The following is a 16,220-nucleotide window of genomic DNA, read 5'->3' as shown; positions in this document are numbered from 1 at the left end:
AATGTACCAGAAGATGACTAAGAGATCAGCAGATGTCCTGTAAAAACCAAGACTGGACAGTTGTCACATGCACAGAGATTTCAAGGATAATAGCTGAACCTCTGAGATTTGAGAAAAACAAGAGTCTAGTGTTCTAGACTTTTATTTGGATAAGTTATTTGGGAGTAAGCCAACGAACCAATCAGAGTGTGAGTATGCATTAATCAGCACTGAAATGCAGATTCACATGTTTATAAAACTGACCTCTGCCCTTATCTTTTTGACCATTCTGTTACAAACTGCTGTGATGAATGCTCGCTCTTCAGCATTTGCTGTAGAGTAATATAAGATGCAATGGAGAAGCTTCCTCCTGCCTGGTTCCTGACTCTAAAAAGACCTAGCTGAGGACAACATTTCTTTCTTTGATATATATCTCCAAATTGAATATTATTTCTTCCACACCTCTTACTCCTAGCTGAGAGGTGGTGGAGGACACTTCATAACTACCTCTCATGTCCTACACTGGGATAAGACAGATTCATATCCTAGTCAATTCCTAGGAGTAATTCTGCGATACTTGATAAATACTGTTTCACCATACACAGCAGTACTGTGTATGGATGGTATTACAATAATGCTACTTGACTTGACTTGACCTGACTTGGACACGAGGGCACTGTTTTCACCTTGACATGAAAGAGTCGGTTGATCGATGTCAAAAACTCTGAAATATATCCACTGTAATCCATTTCAATTTTGTATAACACTGAAATGTGAAAACTTCCAAGGGGTAAGACATGCACTTGTGATCAGGAGGAGGCTAAAACTCCAACACAGGAGTAGGAGTGAAAGAGATCAAGCATGGCAGGGAAAGTCCTAGGAACCTGAGAAGTTTGTTCACCTATAATTTTTGTTTGTCAAAATTGTATTTAAGCCAGCTGCCTGATGCTCTCACTCCTCTTGTTTGCAGGCCAGCCCTCAGGCCTAATTGGATGACACTTGATGCTATGAAGCTTTGTGACAATAATACTGTCATCGGTAAGTCACCCTTTTACTTAACAAGACAAAATTGATTTTGAAAATGCCATTCAAAAAAAAAAATGAAGAATGGTGATATGGTCATTCTCAAATAATCCGCCTGCCTTGAGGCCACAGTTCTCAAGCTGCAGGGTGAATTCCAGGAGTGCTGGCTTTATAGTCAGGCTGATTTGCTCAGTTATCCAGTAAATGTGCTGCTGTGCTTTGGGAAGTCCGTTTAGGGCTAAAGTCGGGAAGTACTTCTTTGCTTTTCTTAGGGAGTCAAGGCTGGGGGTCTGTCAAAAAAGTGGGCCTGCTGAAGCCCATTGAGGTTTTCCTTGTGTGATTTTAGGCTATACAAGAAGTAAATTGTTGTAGTTGTTCTTTACGCAAAGAGTTGTGGGGAACCTGGAACAAACTACCGAAACATGAAGTCGAAACAGAAACCTGGACAACCTTTAAGTATGTGGATGAGAATTTGGGACAGCTGAGCTATTAGATAAACAAACAAGCTTGATGGACTGAATGGTCTCCTCTCATTTGTCAAATTTCTTATTTTCTTGCCTCATAATTATGACCTAAATCTAACCCCTGCTGGACTGATTGTAGCCCCAGATGAAGGAGTTCAAATACCTCAGGGGTCTTGTTATGGAGTGAGAGAAGAGGTGTTTGTTAGATCGAGCAATTAACTGATGCAGCTGCAGTTTTTCACCCATTATAAGAAACTGTGCTGGGGAAGTTAGAGTTAAGAGAGGTCATTAGATCATTAGACACAATGTTGAATTTATTGGACTGTGTACATCCATAACGTCACCTGTGGTCACAAGCTATGGACAGAGACTCAAAGAATCAGACCACAAGTACAAGTGTCCGGAACGATGGCCCCGTCAGTATTGCTGAGCTCCCTCTCCATGGTAAGGTGCAGAGCTCAGCAATATGGGAGGACCTCAGCGGCTTCTCCACATTGACAGAAGCCCGTTGAGTTACTTTAGATATCTACGAACTCTGAACGCATCCCATGTGAAGTGGAGAAGACCCAGGAGGGGAGAGGCTGGAGGGCTTATATCTTTGAACTGGTCTAAAAGCATATGGAAAATACCCAAGAAGGGCTGTTGGGAATCGAGATGTCTGGTTAACTCAACTCAAGAGTGTTTCTGTGTCAGTAGAGGTTCATGAAAACATTCATGAAGGTTGAATTATGAGATGTTCTTTGTCTAGGCCCATCCCTAATTTCATTTTACCAATAAAGCCCATAACTGGAGGAAACGTTTCCAGAAAACATAGTTCTATGGACCACTGAGACACACAAGACTCACAACCATTGCAAGGCCACAGTCCTAGGAGAGAGAAAGGTATTGTGATAGGGTCAAACATTTGGACTTTGAGGTTTTAATTGATCTGCAGTGGGCTGGTGCCCTGCCCGGGGTTTGTTTCCTGCCTTGCGCCCTGTGTTGGTTGGGTTTGGCTCCAGCAGACCCCCGTGACCCTGTAGTTAGGATATAGCGGGTTGGATAATGGATGGATAGATGGGTTTTAATTGATTTACATGTTTTAGGTATCCCAGAACATAGTTTGGAAACTTTGGAGTGTGCGAGTCCATTGACATGATGTAACGGAGAATAAAAATGTGCAGAAATTTAAATATGCAAATGAGAATTGAACTAGTTAAGGACTGCACAAATGGACTGCATATCTAGCAGTAACATCTAACAATGCTATAGTTGTATCTCAGTTATAATTTCTTAAGGGAAACTGGATATATTCTAAGGTATGTTTTACTGCTAAGAACAACTGTATTTCTTTAATGTTTACTTAGCCTCTTCCCCCTCAGCATCTTTAGGAAATCCACAGTGTGAAATTTGTGATGAGGTTGTGGAGGGGACGAAGTTGATGCTTCTGACGTGGCTTTGAAGTGACATCCCTGAATAGAAGCTAACACTTCTGACATGGTTTTGAAGCGCCGTTCTTGAACACGGAGTACGCTTTGATATTCTATCTGTGATGTCAAAAGTGTGGATGAAGTTGTATGAGCTCTGTATATTGGGGACAATGAAACTGTCGATTTTATGAGCCCTTCCCAAGGATGAAAGCCTGGAAGGGAGAGAATGAGTTTAAGAGCCTTCTTTCCCTCTAAGAAAGAAAGTTTGGGGGAATGAGAGACAAGCTTTAGAACCTCAGTGATAAGAGGATGACCTGGCTAGAGGGAATAAGAAGGCTATTGTGGCCTGCAGGGGGTGCTCATCTCCCCAAACTCTGCACAGACAGATACAGGACACAAGTTCAGTACAACAGGTTTTATATAATTTTCATGGGAAACTCTTCCCAAACAGTTTCTCACCAGATGGAGCACAGTGACACTTTATCTTTCCTTCTTTTCTCTCTCTCTCTCTACGCTTCTTTTACCTTTACTCCTTCTCCAGCAAGCATAGTCCATGTCCACCCGACTCTGGCTCCTTTTATGTAATCATTGGGAGTGCTTCTAGTGTCCTGAAGGATTTGCCCAAAAGCACTTCCAGGTAAGATTGGAGTCCTCTAGGGACCCTGCAGCACCCTCCTAATGGCACCCACGGGACCCAACAGGGCTGTACCAAACTCCAACTCCCATGATGCCCTGTGGTGCCACAGCAACCCCGGGGGGGGGGGGCTGCCCGCTATAATGTACTGAGCATGCTCTCTCCCCCAGTCCTTCCATTTCAGAAGGGCCCTGGTCATCCGCCACACTGTCTAGAAATCAGATGATGGGCGGCCTGAGATTGACACACTCACATTGAATGCGTTGTTGATCTTCGTCTGCTTTCAGACCTCTAGGACAATCCAGATTGTATGAAAAGCTGCGTCTCTGTTTTACTTTCATTTTATGGCACCTGGTTTATGGCTCTAGTGAGGTAAGCATTGACACTCTGGGAAGAGAGGGGGCACTGGTGCTAACATTGCATTCTCCTTCATCCTCCCAAGCCAAGAATCAAAACAGCCATGATGGCCTACTGACTCCGCCCCACCACCCAGACTCCGCCCCACCACCCAGGGAAAACTCCGCCCTACCATTCAGAGAAAACCCCGCCTCTTCCAGTCTCCGCCCTATAAAGCCAGCCCATTTTCCAGGAGGAGGTGTTAGATACCGCTGTGGCACTAGAGAAGGACAGAGCTGCTGAATGCCTACACAAGCTCAAAAACCTTACAATATTCCTTTTTTGTCTAAAACATTTGTTGGTTGTCTTTTTTTTTGTTGTTACAATTAAAAGGGGTTGCTAGGGTGGTACCCCAACGTTTCTTTGACTCCTTGAGTTTTCTGCTTACCCTTATTTTTTTTCCCCCTTACAATGGAAGCCCTTATTAGAGTCATTGCTGTTTAAAACTTTTAAAATTGGGTAAAGTTAAAGGATGCCCAGTAAAGGAAATGGGGAATCTATACACCAATTAGAAAAATAAAGACTGGTGGGCTAAAAAAACAACAACAGGCTTGTTGCTTAGAAACCTCTTGCCCATAGCTTGTTGTTTTCTGGATTATTTAGAATCTGAATGTCCTTGTGGAGTGTACACCCACACCCACACACACACGCACACACACGCACACACACACAGCCACATTGGCCTCTGTAATGTAATCTTTCTCAATGGCCATGTAAATAATCGCAGACAGGCACTTTGCTATTGAGCGGCCCACCTCCACCCCCCACTGCCTCCCTTTTTCTTTAAAAGGTGCTGCTGGCTGGAGATAAGTGCCATGTGCCGTCTTCACTGCCAAAATCATTGTTCTGTGTGCACCTCTTTCTCGCTAGGAGACACGGGTATCACTTTACCATCAGTGTGCTGTTTCTCTGCAGACCTCTCTAAGGCTGTAGCTTCTAAAGCATCAGAGCTAAAGGTGTTGCAAAAAGAAACTCATTCTGATTGGCTTTTTTTATTTTAAATGATAAAGTCAGCTGGAATCTTCATCAGACCCTGCCTGTTGTTTATTAATGTATTTTTTTGGCATTACCCATGCTCTACTTCTCTCATACTCAAATAGCATTTGGAATGGAAGCCAAGGTGCGACCCACAGGTACGACTGACTTGCTTCTTTTTTTGTGTGTGTGTGTGGTTGTCAAAAAAAGATGGAGTAGCCAAAGGGGTCTTTTTGTACGACTGACCAGAGGCCGACGCACTTTGCAGAGGACGCCGGCCTTTCTTTTATTCATTCGTTTGTGATGGATGAAGGGCGAATTGAATTCTCCTGCCACCTTTCTAAGCTTATTTGCAGTTGTCAGTTAAGCTGAGGCACACACAGAGAGAGGCTAGATTTGTCCTGAATAAAATCGGAGATCAAGCTGGCTTCCAATAATTTGACATTTTCTTGGTTTGGTGTTAAGTGTTCTCTTTGGTTATCCAGCTCCAGATGATGTGGAGGGCTCTTTTAGGAATTTTAGGCCATGCAGTTTTTGTGGCTATTGGGGAAATTCACACTGCTGCTTTACAACTCCAAGGTCCTGGGCTCACTTCCCAGACAGGGCACTCTCTGGGTGGTGTTCTTGTGTGGATTTTGTTGGGTACCTCACATTTTTGACCATATTCCACAGATGCACATACTGGATTAATTAGTGACTATACCATTTTCATGAGTGTGACAACTGGTAGACTGGCATCTCATAAAGGGTTTGTTCATGCATTGTTCACCAGGTCTGAACTCCTCATAACCCTTTTGCAAAATAGAGACAGTGAATGGACAGACACATAACACTATGGACACTAGGGGGCATCACAGGCCCCAATCCCAGACCACAGCTACACAAACACAAGTCCTGGGTTCAAATAAAATCTTTATTTAACTCTTATGCATTTTAACCAGCTTCTGACACAATAGTCTTCACAAATAATAAACCTTTCTCTTTCTCTGCTTCCACTCCAGATGAGTGTTGAATCATCTCTGCTGCTGACTCTGACTCAACAGGGTGAAGCGGAGGGCTCCTTTTCAAGCTTGACCCCGAAAGAACTTCAGGGTCAGATGGAACCTCCAGCCGATAGGGGTACTTCCTCCCAATTTCTCCCTGCAGTGGCACCTGTAGACTACAACAGGGCTGACTTACAGAACTACAACTCCCATGCATCCCTGTGGCTGTCTATATGGAAGCTATGTCAGAGAGATGCTGCCAGCCAGTTTACTGGAGGAACACACTGCCTCCTGCTATACTGGCATTCTGGCCTGGTAAAGGGAACAACCACCGTCCTGGCCATCCATTAGGTCCTCTCGACCAGGTAAAGCAGATCTGGACCAAATTACTCTCTAGGACCATACGGACAAGGACGACTACTTTGGAAACCAATGTTTCTTCCTTTTTGCACACTCGTGCCACCTGCTGGCTCAGAGCATGTGAACAGAGTGAAGCTATATTAGCATGAGCTTAACATTACTTACCCGGGCCCCACTGTATGTTACTTCTCTCTGCTGTAATATAAAAAGGATTATTGTAAACTAACAAGCAAGGGTGTTGTGTTAGGCTTGAGCGAGAGTGGATGTGCAGCACCACACAAAGGAGAATTAGGAGGCTGTTGTTTAACTCCTACTTTGTCGTCTTTTCTTCACTGTGCACTGTCCACCTTGAACTAAGACGATAAGTCAGACATGACAGCGTTCATAATTACAACCCAGCAAGGAGTTTTGGCAATTCTGGAATCCAATCTGACCCAAGAAGAACAAATTCTCGACTCATGAGAGAAGAGATGTTGGTAGAGAGGCAATGAAATTAACAGATTGGATGGCTAGCAATAACAACTGGGTCACTATTTCAAAAAACACATAAACCTTTGCTTTCATTCTTTAACCCATTCTACAAATACACCTTGGCAACACTGGGTACATTGGCTAATCTAATCTACTCTAATCTAATCTAATCTAATCTAATGTAATATAATATAATATAATATAATATAATATAATATAATATAATATAATATAATATATAAATGTCTATGCGTGGAAGTGTGTGTGTTTGTCTGTTCGGCAGACCAAAGTGAAACCTTCGAGAAAAGAGAGAAACTGCACTTAGCCACTAATACACAAGCGAGGTGAGCACATCGGCAAAATGATGCGCTGTGCAAGAAAGGACAGAGCTGGCTATACTTCCTTAGAAGGCTGGCGTCCTTCAACATCTGCAGTAAGATGCTGCAGATGTTCTATCAAACAGTTGTGGCGAGCGCCCTCTTCTACGCGGTGGTGTGCTGGGGAGGCAGCATTAAGAGGAAAGACGCCTCACACCTGGACAAACTGGTGAGGAAGGCAGGCTCTGTTGTTGGCATGGAGCTGGACAGTTTAACATCTGTGGCAGAGCAAAGGGCGCTCAGCAGGCTCCTATCAATTATGGAGAATCCACTGCATCCACTAAACAGTATCATCTCCAGACAGAAGAGCAGCTTCAGCGACAGACTGCTGTCACTGTCCTGCTCCACTGACAGATTGAGGAGATCGTTCCTCCACCATACTATGCGACTCTTCAATCCCACCCGGGGGTGTAAACGTTAACATTTAACATTATACAAAGTTATTGTCTGTTTTTCACCTGCATTATTATCATTCTTTAATTTAATATTATTTATTGTATCAGTATGCTGCTGCTGGAGAATGTGAATTTCCCATTGGGATTAATAAAGTATCTATCTATCTATCTATCTATCTATCTATCTATCTATCTATCTATCTATCTATCTATCTATCTATCTATCTATCTATCTATCTATCTATCTATCTATCTATCTATCTATCTATCTATCTATCTATCTATCTATCTAAAATGAAACCTCCGAGGAGACAGAAGCTTGCTTAGCTGCTGATAGACAACAGAGGTGAGCACGTTGGCAAAACAAAACCGCCGAGGAAAGAGAACCTTAACCACTTAACCACTAATGCACAAACGATGCGCTCGATTAATTGAAGTGTAAGAATCCATGGTTTCTAGGAGCCCAGGCTTATAACAGCATTTGTTTACACGGCTAATATAATATAACGAGTAACGGCGTACTGTATGATAACGTGCCGTGATTATACTTGATGTGATCATTCCTAGTTTTCATCCTCTTTCTTTCTCTCTACGTTTATCCTTCGTTTGCTCAGAGGTTGATGTGCTTGCTGCTTCCTGAGCGGCTCTTCTTTTTTCCACCCTAGCGGCCCGCTTCTTCTCATCTTTCGTCGGCATCTTTTCGCATTAAAACTGATTAAGTCAGTTTTTGTGTTGCAATTACTTAGTACGTTTTCCTTAATTTTTCACTTAAACTGGCACTTAAGTCTTCAATCTGTCTCAAGAATGATTAAAAATATGAAGAGGTAAGGGAAGTGACGGTGAAGGTGGTAGGAAATGATAATGATGCACGTACGCATGCGCCACACGGCTGCCCTGCTGCGCGCTGCCGAGAGTTGATTCTACAATAAAATAAAATTAAAAGAGGAATAAACTTGGAGGTCAATCATCACTGCAAAAGCAGATAGTAGATGTCACATAGTATGTGTGTACCAAATTTCAGGTCAATAGGTCAAACTGTTTGCGAGCGACAGGTGATTTAAAATCCTGGATAGACAAACGGACAGCCGCAGTAGCATATTATATATAAAGATATAATATAATATAATATAATATAATATAATATAATATAATATAATATAATATAATATAATATAATATAATATAATATAATTATAATTAACCAGTAACGGCGCACTACATGATAACGTGCTGTGAATCCACTTGACTTGAGAGTTCCTAGTTTTCATCCTCTTTCTTTCTCTGTACGTTTACCATTCGTTTGCTCAGAGGTTGATGCACTTGCTGCTTCCTGAGCGGCTCTTCTTTTCTCCACCCTAGCGGCCCGCTTCTTCTCTTCTTCCGTCGGCATCTTTTCGCTTTAAAACTGATTAAGTCAGTGTTTCTGTTGCAATTACTTCGTACGTTTGCTTTAATTTTTCACTTAAACTGGCACTTAAGTCTTCAATCTGCCTCAAGAATGATTTAAGATATGAAGAGGTAAGGGAAGTGACGGCGAAGGTTGTAGGGAATGAGAACGGCGTCCGTACTTATGAGCCGCATGGCCGCCCAGCTGGCCACTGCTGAGAGTTGATTCTACAATAAAATAATCCTCTTTAATAAAATCCCTGTGTGTGTCCATGTGTCCGTATGTGTGTGTCTTCTGTTGAAGTGCGCATGCGTTGGACACTCTTTAACAAAGGACATCATTGCTGGGGAGAGTGCTGATTGGGTACTCGCGGCCGCGCACATAAAATCTGTTGCTGGGGAGACGCCACACATACAATAATCAGCTGCACGCCAGCACAGATTAAAATACTTGCTGTGGAACTGCACAGTACTTGCTGGAGAGACGCCACAGCCACAATTATCAGCTGTACGTCACACATTACATCACTTCTTGGGGAGACTCTGCTGATTGCCCACTGTTGTGACAGAAAATTAAACGCATATTACGGACAAGGCAGAAGTACAGGGAAGGGCAGAATGAGTGGCAGAGTCACCGGCCTCCAGCAGATGCTTCAAAATCCGCCTGACGCGTCACACAAGACAGACAGGGCAGGACCTATAAAATATTGTGCGGCTGATCCAATCGGATTTCGGTAAATGAGGTAACACCTAAAACATGAGTCACGAAAAATCCATTCGGGTACTGAGACGCGGAGACCAGCTTCCCCAAAGAGGTGGGATTAAGAAGCTTGGCCCGGTAAAGTGTAAAGTGTCAGTCGTTGAATGGGTTTTCCTAAATATATGAATTTTCATGATATTGCAATAGGATGACTTTTAAAAGTAGATTTATTTTCACGCACATAAAATCCGTTGCTGGGGAGACGCCACACATACAATAATCAGCTGCACGCCAACACAGATTAAAATACTTGCTGGGGAACTGCACAGTACTTGCTGGACAGACGCCACAGCAAGCTAAAATAAAGAGAAGCAGGATAGGAGATCTTCAAACAGACACAACACATCAATCAACAGCCACAGAGGAGAGGATAAATGTAATATTAATTACTAGTCATTTAGCCCGTTACAATAACGGGCGCTAGAACAGTAGTGCATAAACATTAGTAGGAACAGTCTATATTAAATGGCAAGGGACTTTGACCTCATTCTTTTTGTTGGTCGTATTTTCTTTCTTTCAGCCTTTCTTTTGTTGATGTTTACTTGTTGAGCTGACCGTTCTTCGTGGGCTGCCGCCGTGTATTGTGTGTCTTTAATTTTCTGTGACAGTAATACTGTCTTGTACAGCTCTATTCAATAAGGGACCGCACAGAAAGGCGAGCCTCAAAAGGGCGACCTCAATTGAGCGCGGCGAATAAAGGCGTTCGTAGATAGTTTAGTTCAAATGGCTCTGGAATATGTGAAGAGCAACAAAAGTGCAGATCTTTATTTACGTACGCCTTTATTCGCTGCGCCCAATTGAGGTCGCCCTTTTGAGGCTCGCCTTTTTGTGCGCGCCCTTATTGAAGGATACCATCTTGTACGTCCGCTGGCTTGTACGTCCGTAATATACCTTTCATTTTCTCTGCCGGTAATACAGCCGTGCGCGTCGGTAATATGCCTTTAATCTCCTCCGACAGTAATACTGGCTTGTATGTGGCTGTAATATGCGTCACTGTATTGTGTACCTTTAATTTCCTCTCGCAGTAATACTGGTTTGTATTTCCGTAAAATGCCTCGAACTTTCTCTGACAGTAATATCGCGCATCGCACCGTGCCCCGCGCATGCGCACTTCATCAGAAGACACCCACACACGGACACCTGGACGCACATAGGGATTTTATATATATAGATACTTACTGTATTGTCATATACGTTTCTATTTTATTTTTATTATTATTTTACTTTAGGCTTCTTGCAAAAATATTTTTGACAAAAAAAAAAAATTAAGACAAGAAACAAAATGAGGTCAAGGTCCCTTGCCATTTAATGTAGACTGTTCCTACTAATGTTTATGCACTACTGTTCTAGCGCCCGTTATTGTAACGGGCTTAATGTCTAGTATAAAAATAAAAGAATAATAATTCCAAAACTCTTCACTTTTCATATAAAGCTGTAGTGCAGAGTTTGAGAGTAGTATATGTGTACCAAATTTCTGGTTATAGGTTATTTGATTTTTGACCTTCACTTTCCTGGGTTGACCTTTGACCTTGGAGGTCAATCATCACCCCGAAAGTGGATAGTAGACGTCACGTACTATATGTGTACCAAATTTCAGGTCAATACGTCAAACAGTTTGCAAGCTACAGGTGATTTAAAATCCTGGACAGACAAACGGACAGCCATGGTAGCATATAATATAATATAATATAATATAATATAATATAATATAATATAATATAATATAATATAATATAATATAATATGTGTATGTGTCTGGTCCCTATGAGCAATCTGATTTGTCATTTTTGCTCTGGTGTGACTGGTCAGTTTGGCTTTGGTGTTGCGATCGAAAGAGGAAGTGTGAGTGAGAGACACATGAGAAGGAGTAAAGGTGTAGGAGGCACACTGGGAGTCACCTTCAAAGACTGGAAGTATAAAAGCCGACAGTAGGCAAGCAATGTCCCCCAGAGTAACAGAATCTGAGGATCAGGCTTTTGGGAATCTGTGTTAACCCTGCAAGCACATATTAGTGGATCAGGAAATGAATGAATGAATGAACATATGCCTAGGCCACATGTATGCACGCCAGGCACGGCCAATTCCTGACTCAGGTGTGTTTTGTGTGGAGGGGCTCTGTCTTGTTGCGACACACCAAAGACAAGTAGGCAAGCTTTTGGTGACTGTGATGAATGAGCGAATGTGTTCATTAATATTTTAATAAGTATATGACATTTTGATGGCCCTGCATTAGTATTAGAATTACTGTGTTTTTATATTGCATATAGGGGTCTGGCAGGTGTAGACCCTTGAACAAAGTGTCTGTAAATTGTTGTCTACTGGACTTGCGTGTGACAGAAAATACAGCACACAGGAAAAATGGATAATTGGAAACAATATCCTAATTATATATAATTACTTCACTGCATGCATAAGAACTCAAGAGGCAATTAACTTGTGATTGGTCTGCCTCTGTAATTTAGGAAGGCTGGCAGCATTAGAAAAATCAGGTGTCAAATATGGCAAGACTCACGCCTGCTGGGCCCAAGCTCAACAGCCTGCAAAATGCCATCTTATCCTGTGTGGCACCATAATGAGACAAGTTGTCAAGTCTGGTCCTTTATTCAAAGGGTGGCAGGAGAGTTTGGCCTCATTTGGCCTCAGTTTGATGGAGTAAAGACACGGAAAGGAGAAACATTAAATAGATGAAAAAGTGGAAGGTGGGAGCTGGAAAGGACGCTTATTGGAAGGAGACTTGAGGGTAATGGTGGGCTCGTAAATGTCCTCCTGAAGACAACAGCACAGAAATAGTTACATTGAACGTTGCTTTATATTGTGCCCATGCTGTGTGCAGTTCAGAGACTCTGATTGTGTTGAATAGTCCACATGTGTCAAGGGTCACTTTACTTTAAAAATGTTTTTCTTTCCAAATAGTCATTTTTGGAAGGCAAGTAACCTTGTCCAGTTACTGTTTTTTTAGGGCTGAGTCTGCCATGTGGGCTTCTAGTGGTGATGGTGGTGAACCCTTTGGTCATACTCATGCTGAGGTTTTCAATGTTCTTGTCTTACTATTTCACTGTTAGAAAGTCGTGTTAGTTAAACCCATTGCTTGATTCCTAACTAGCTCCTGTGTGACTGTGGGTGTCTGTGAATGGGATCTGCAGTGGGGTTCTTTGCTGCCTTACCCCCTAATGCTGTCAGATTAGGCTTCGGCCCCCCATGGCCTAGCATTTGATCAAGCAGGCTCAAGGATGCTGCGCTATGTTATGTTAAAATCATCGGGTTACGTGAACCCCTGAGCGTCATGGAGTGAGTCCAGAGGCAGCAATCTTTTCTTTTTACACTGCCTGGTAGGTAACCCTCAAAACTGAGAAAATTCAATTAAATTTATTTTTCTGTGGTGCTCTTCACTGAGTGCAGGAGCAAAGCACTGTGCCAAGTTCAGTTAAAATGCAAGTATAAGTTTTACAAATTAGTCCACATAAAGACACAGATTTATTTTGAAACTGCTTTATGTAAAGGTGGCAAGGTGGTGCAGTTTTAGCGCAGTTGCTTCGCACTAAGGAGACCAGGTGTCATGTTTCAGTCAGCATTTTCCCCCTGGCTGGTGTTCACAGTTGTGTTTCTTGTCTGTATTGTTTCATTTTGTATTTTATATATATACTAGCAAAATACCCGCGCTTCACAATGGCGAAGTACTGCTTTAAAATTTTTATTAAGAAGAAAAGTAAACCTTTTTAAACTGAGGGAAAACATACCAATAATTATTTGTTAAGGATCTCTTTGTATACCACGTTGTCAGTTCGGCCCTCCGGTTGTAATATGACCAAGCTGTGCGCTGAGCTTACTCTTGAGCATGCAACGTATAGTTGGCCATATGAAAAGCAATCTTGCCTCAAATCAATGCCAACCTTTTGTAGGGTCTGTCCCTGAGACTTATTAATTGTCATTGCGAAGCAGAGCCTTACTGGAAATTGGAGGCGTTTGAATTGAAATGGGTTTCATCGATAACTTTGCATCCAGCTTTTGAGAGTTTAAACATTCATAAACATCAAAGTGTCCACTACTCAAATCGTCACCTGTGAATCTAAGATGTTTAAGAGGTATTGGCGGTTGTCCAAAGGTGTAAAATATTTGGCCATTTCGGTACACTTGAAAGCGACAACTGAACAATTCAGCGGCAGCCATCAACTCACATGCAGAACCATAGGTGAAGGGCTTAAGCATTTCACTCTTCTAGTGCTCCTGTGTAGTATAATTATCTCCTGTACCGTCATCAGTCCACACCTTGAACCTGTCCCAGTCATTCAATACATAAGACACAATGTTCCTCCGGATATCAAGAGTTAGCCTGATATGGCCGTGCAATATGTAACACAGAGAATGGAAAAGGCAGTCGCCATCTCCGGGCATGGAAACCACTCGGTAAGTGACAGTTCTTTGATCGATGGTGATCACCTCAATAGACATGTTAATGGGGGTACGGTTGGAACAATAAAGGAAATGGGTACCTGAACAATGTAAACTAAGTCTAAAATGCCTACACAATAACTAAAATCGTAATAAACGAACAATAAAACAGTGGAGAAGCCGAGGATTAAATAAAAAGGCTGCAGTTATCAGCAGGGAGACGTGAATACTGTGATGAAGCAAGGAAGGGAATGAAGAGACCGGAGCGACAGACAGCCTTATATAGGCAGGCAGCCAACTATGTGGGAGGCGTGGGGATGGGGGACCCAACACCGCCTCACACGGCGACCGAGCTGCAGGCTATCGACGTATATATGTACGTAAGTAGGATTCAGTTAGCGTTGGGAACCCGCATATGAAATTTCTTGAAGATGGGCCCATAAGTAACAAAGACAGTTGGAAAGTTCAATATGGAGGCCGACAGTGGCGTCATACCACCGAAATAAGTATGTACATCGGTTTTGGTTAGCGCAGGGAAGCCGCCTACCAAATTTCATGAAGATGGGGCCATAAATAAATAAGAAAGTTTAACATGGTGGACGTTGTCGACCGTTATGACCGTTACACGTAGAATTTCGAAATGAAACCTGCTTAACTTTTGTAAGTAAGCTCTAAGGAATGAGCCTGCCAAAGTTCAGCCTTCTACCTACACGGGAAGTTGGAGAATTAGTGATGAGTGAGTCAGTGTAAGTAACAAAGACTGTTGGAAAGTTCAATATGGTGGCCGACAGTGGCGTCATACCACCGAAATAAGTACGTGCATCGGTTTCGGTTAGTGCAGGGAAGCCACCTACCAAATTTCGTGAAGATGGGGCCATAAATAAATAAGAAAGTTTAACATGGTGGACGTTGTCGACCGTTATGACCGTTACACGTAGAATTTCGAAATGAAACCTGCTTAACTTTTGTAAGTAAACTCTAAGGAATGAGCCTGCCAAAGTTCAGCCTTCTACCTACACGGGAAGTTGGAGAATTAGTGATGAGTGAGTCAGTGTAAGTAATAAAGACTGTTGAAAAGTTCAATATGGCGGCCGACAGTGGCGTCATACCACCGAAATAAGTACGTGCATCGGTTTCGGTTAGTGCAGGGAAGCCACCTACCAAATTTCGTGAAGATGGGGCCATAAATAAGAAGGTTTAACATGGCAGACATTGTCGACCGTTATGACTGTTACGCATAGAATTTCGAAATGAAACCTGCTTAACTTTAGTAAGTAAGCTGTAAGGAATGAGCCTGCCAAATTTCAGCCTTCTACCTACATGGGAAGTTGGAGAATTAGTGATGAGTGAGTCAGTGAGTCAGTCAGTGAGGGCTTTGCTTTTTATTAGTATAGATATCGAGACATGCGGGTGGTGGGTGTGACAGAGCAAGATGTAAAGGCTGTGGCGAACCCTAACGGGATCAACTGAAAGAAGAAGAGTAAAGGTATAGTTTTGGACTTTGGAAGCCAAATCCACTTTTTGGGCCAGTGTAGTCCAAAACCTGTCAGTGAAGTTTGGGAGCAGCCGAAAGAAGATTTCTTTTGTTTATATTGTACCTTTGTTTGTGTGTGTGTGTGTGTGTGTGTGTTGGAATAGCTAATGTCCCCTGTGTTTTGTGGGTGGCTCCGCAAGGGGCGGGCCCACCTGCCACTCTATTTAAGGCAGGGCCTCCCATAGTTGCGCTGGGAGTGGAGTGTTTTCTTGTGTTTCTGTGCTTTGCTATTGCTTGTGATTTTCTGGATTTTTGAACCTTGCTCTGTTTTCAGCCTCACCTCTGGATTTCGTATTGGGACTGTGTTTATTTTTATTTTGAGTAATGTATTATAGTAGTCAATCTTACTAGAAATAAAAGCGTTAATTCATTTATCAGTATCTTGCATATTTAGAAAACGTCTTCATTTCCCAATAGTTTTAAGATGGAAAAACATGTTTGAGATAGTTAATGTCTGTTTTAAAAGAAATACTAGTGTCAAAGTTAATGCCTAAGCAGCATCATTCCCCCTCAATAAGTACCATTTCTGTTTTATAAGGACTCCATCAGAGACATGTCATTTGTTCCAGAAGAAAGGTTCAGCTTGGTATCATCTGCATAGGAATGAAAATGAGGGTCATGTTTTTTAAGGATAGTACCAAATGGAAACATGTGAAATGAGAACGGTAAATGCCCCAGTACTGAG

General features: G+C 42.4%; 1 protein-coding gene across 4 annotated transcripts in view; it reads left to right on the top strand.

Moving 5' to 3' along the window:
* Positions 1 to 16,220, top strand: part of atp8b4 (ATPase phospholipid transporting 8B4) — a 258,238-nt gene that overhangs the window by 89,172 nt on the left and 152,846 nt on the right. For 3 of the 4 annotated variants that reach the window (XM_051920878.1, XM_028822519.2, XM_051920876.1), the window contains one exon: positions 950 to 1,017. The exons of the other annotated variant lie outside the window; for it this stretch is intronic. In XM_051920878.1, coding sequence (XP_051776838.1) covers positions 972 to 1,017 — 46 coding nt within the window. In that variant the 5' untranslated portion in view covers positions 950 to 971. The remainder of the gene's footprint in view (positions 1 to 949; positions 1,018 to 16,220) is intronic. 4 annotated transcript variants of the gene reach the window in all.

The sequence above is a fragment of the Erpetoichthys calabaricus genome, chromosome 17 (assembly GCF_900747795.2).
Source record: "Erpetoichthys calabaricus chromosome 17, fErpCal1.3, whole genome shotgun sequence".
Taxonomy (NCBI): Eukaryota; Metazoa; Chordata; class Cladistia; order Polypteriformes; family Polypteridae; genus Erpetoichthys; species Erpetoichthys calabaricus.
Note: the sequence above shows the minus strand (reverse complement) of the source record. Positions and strands in the feature narration are given on the sequence as shown.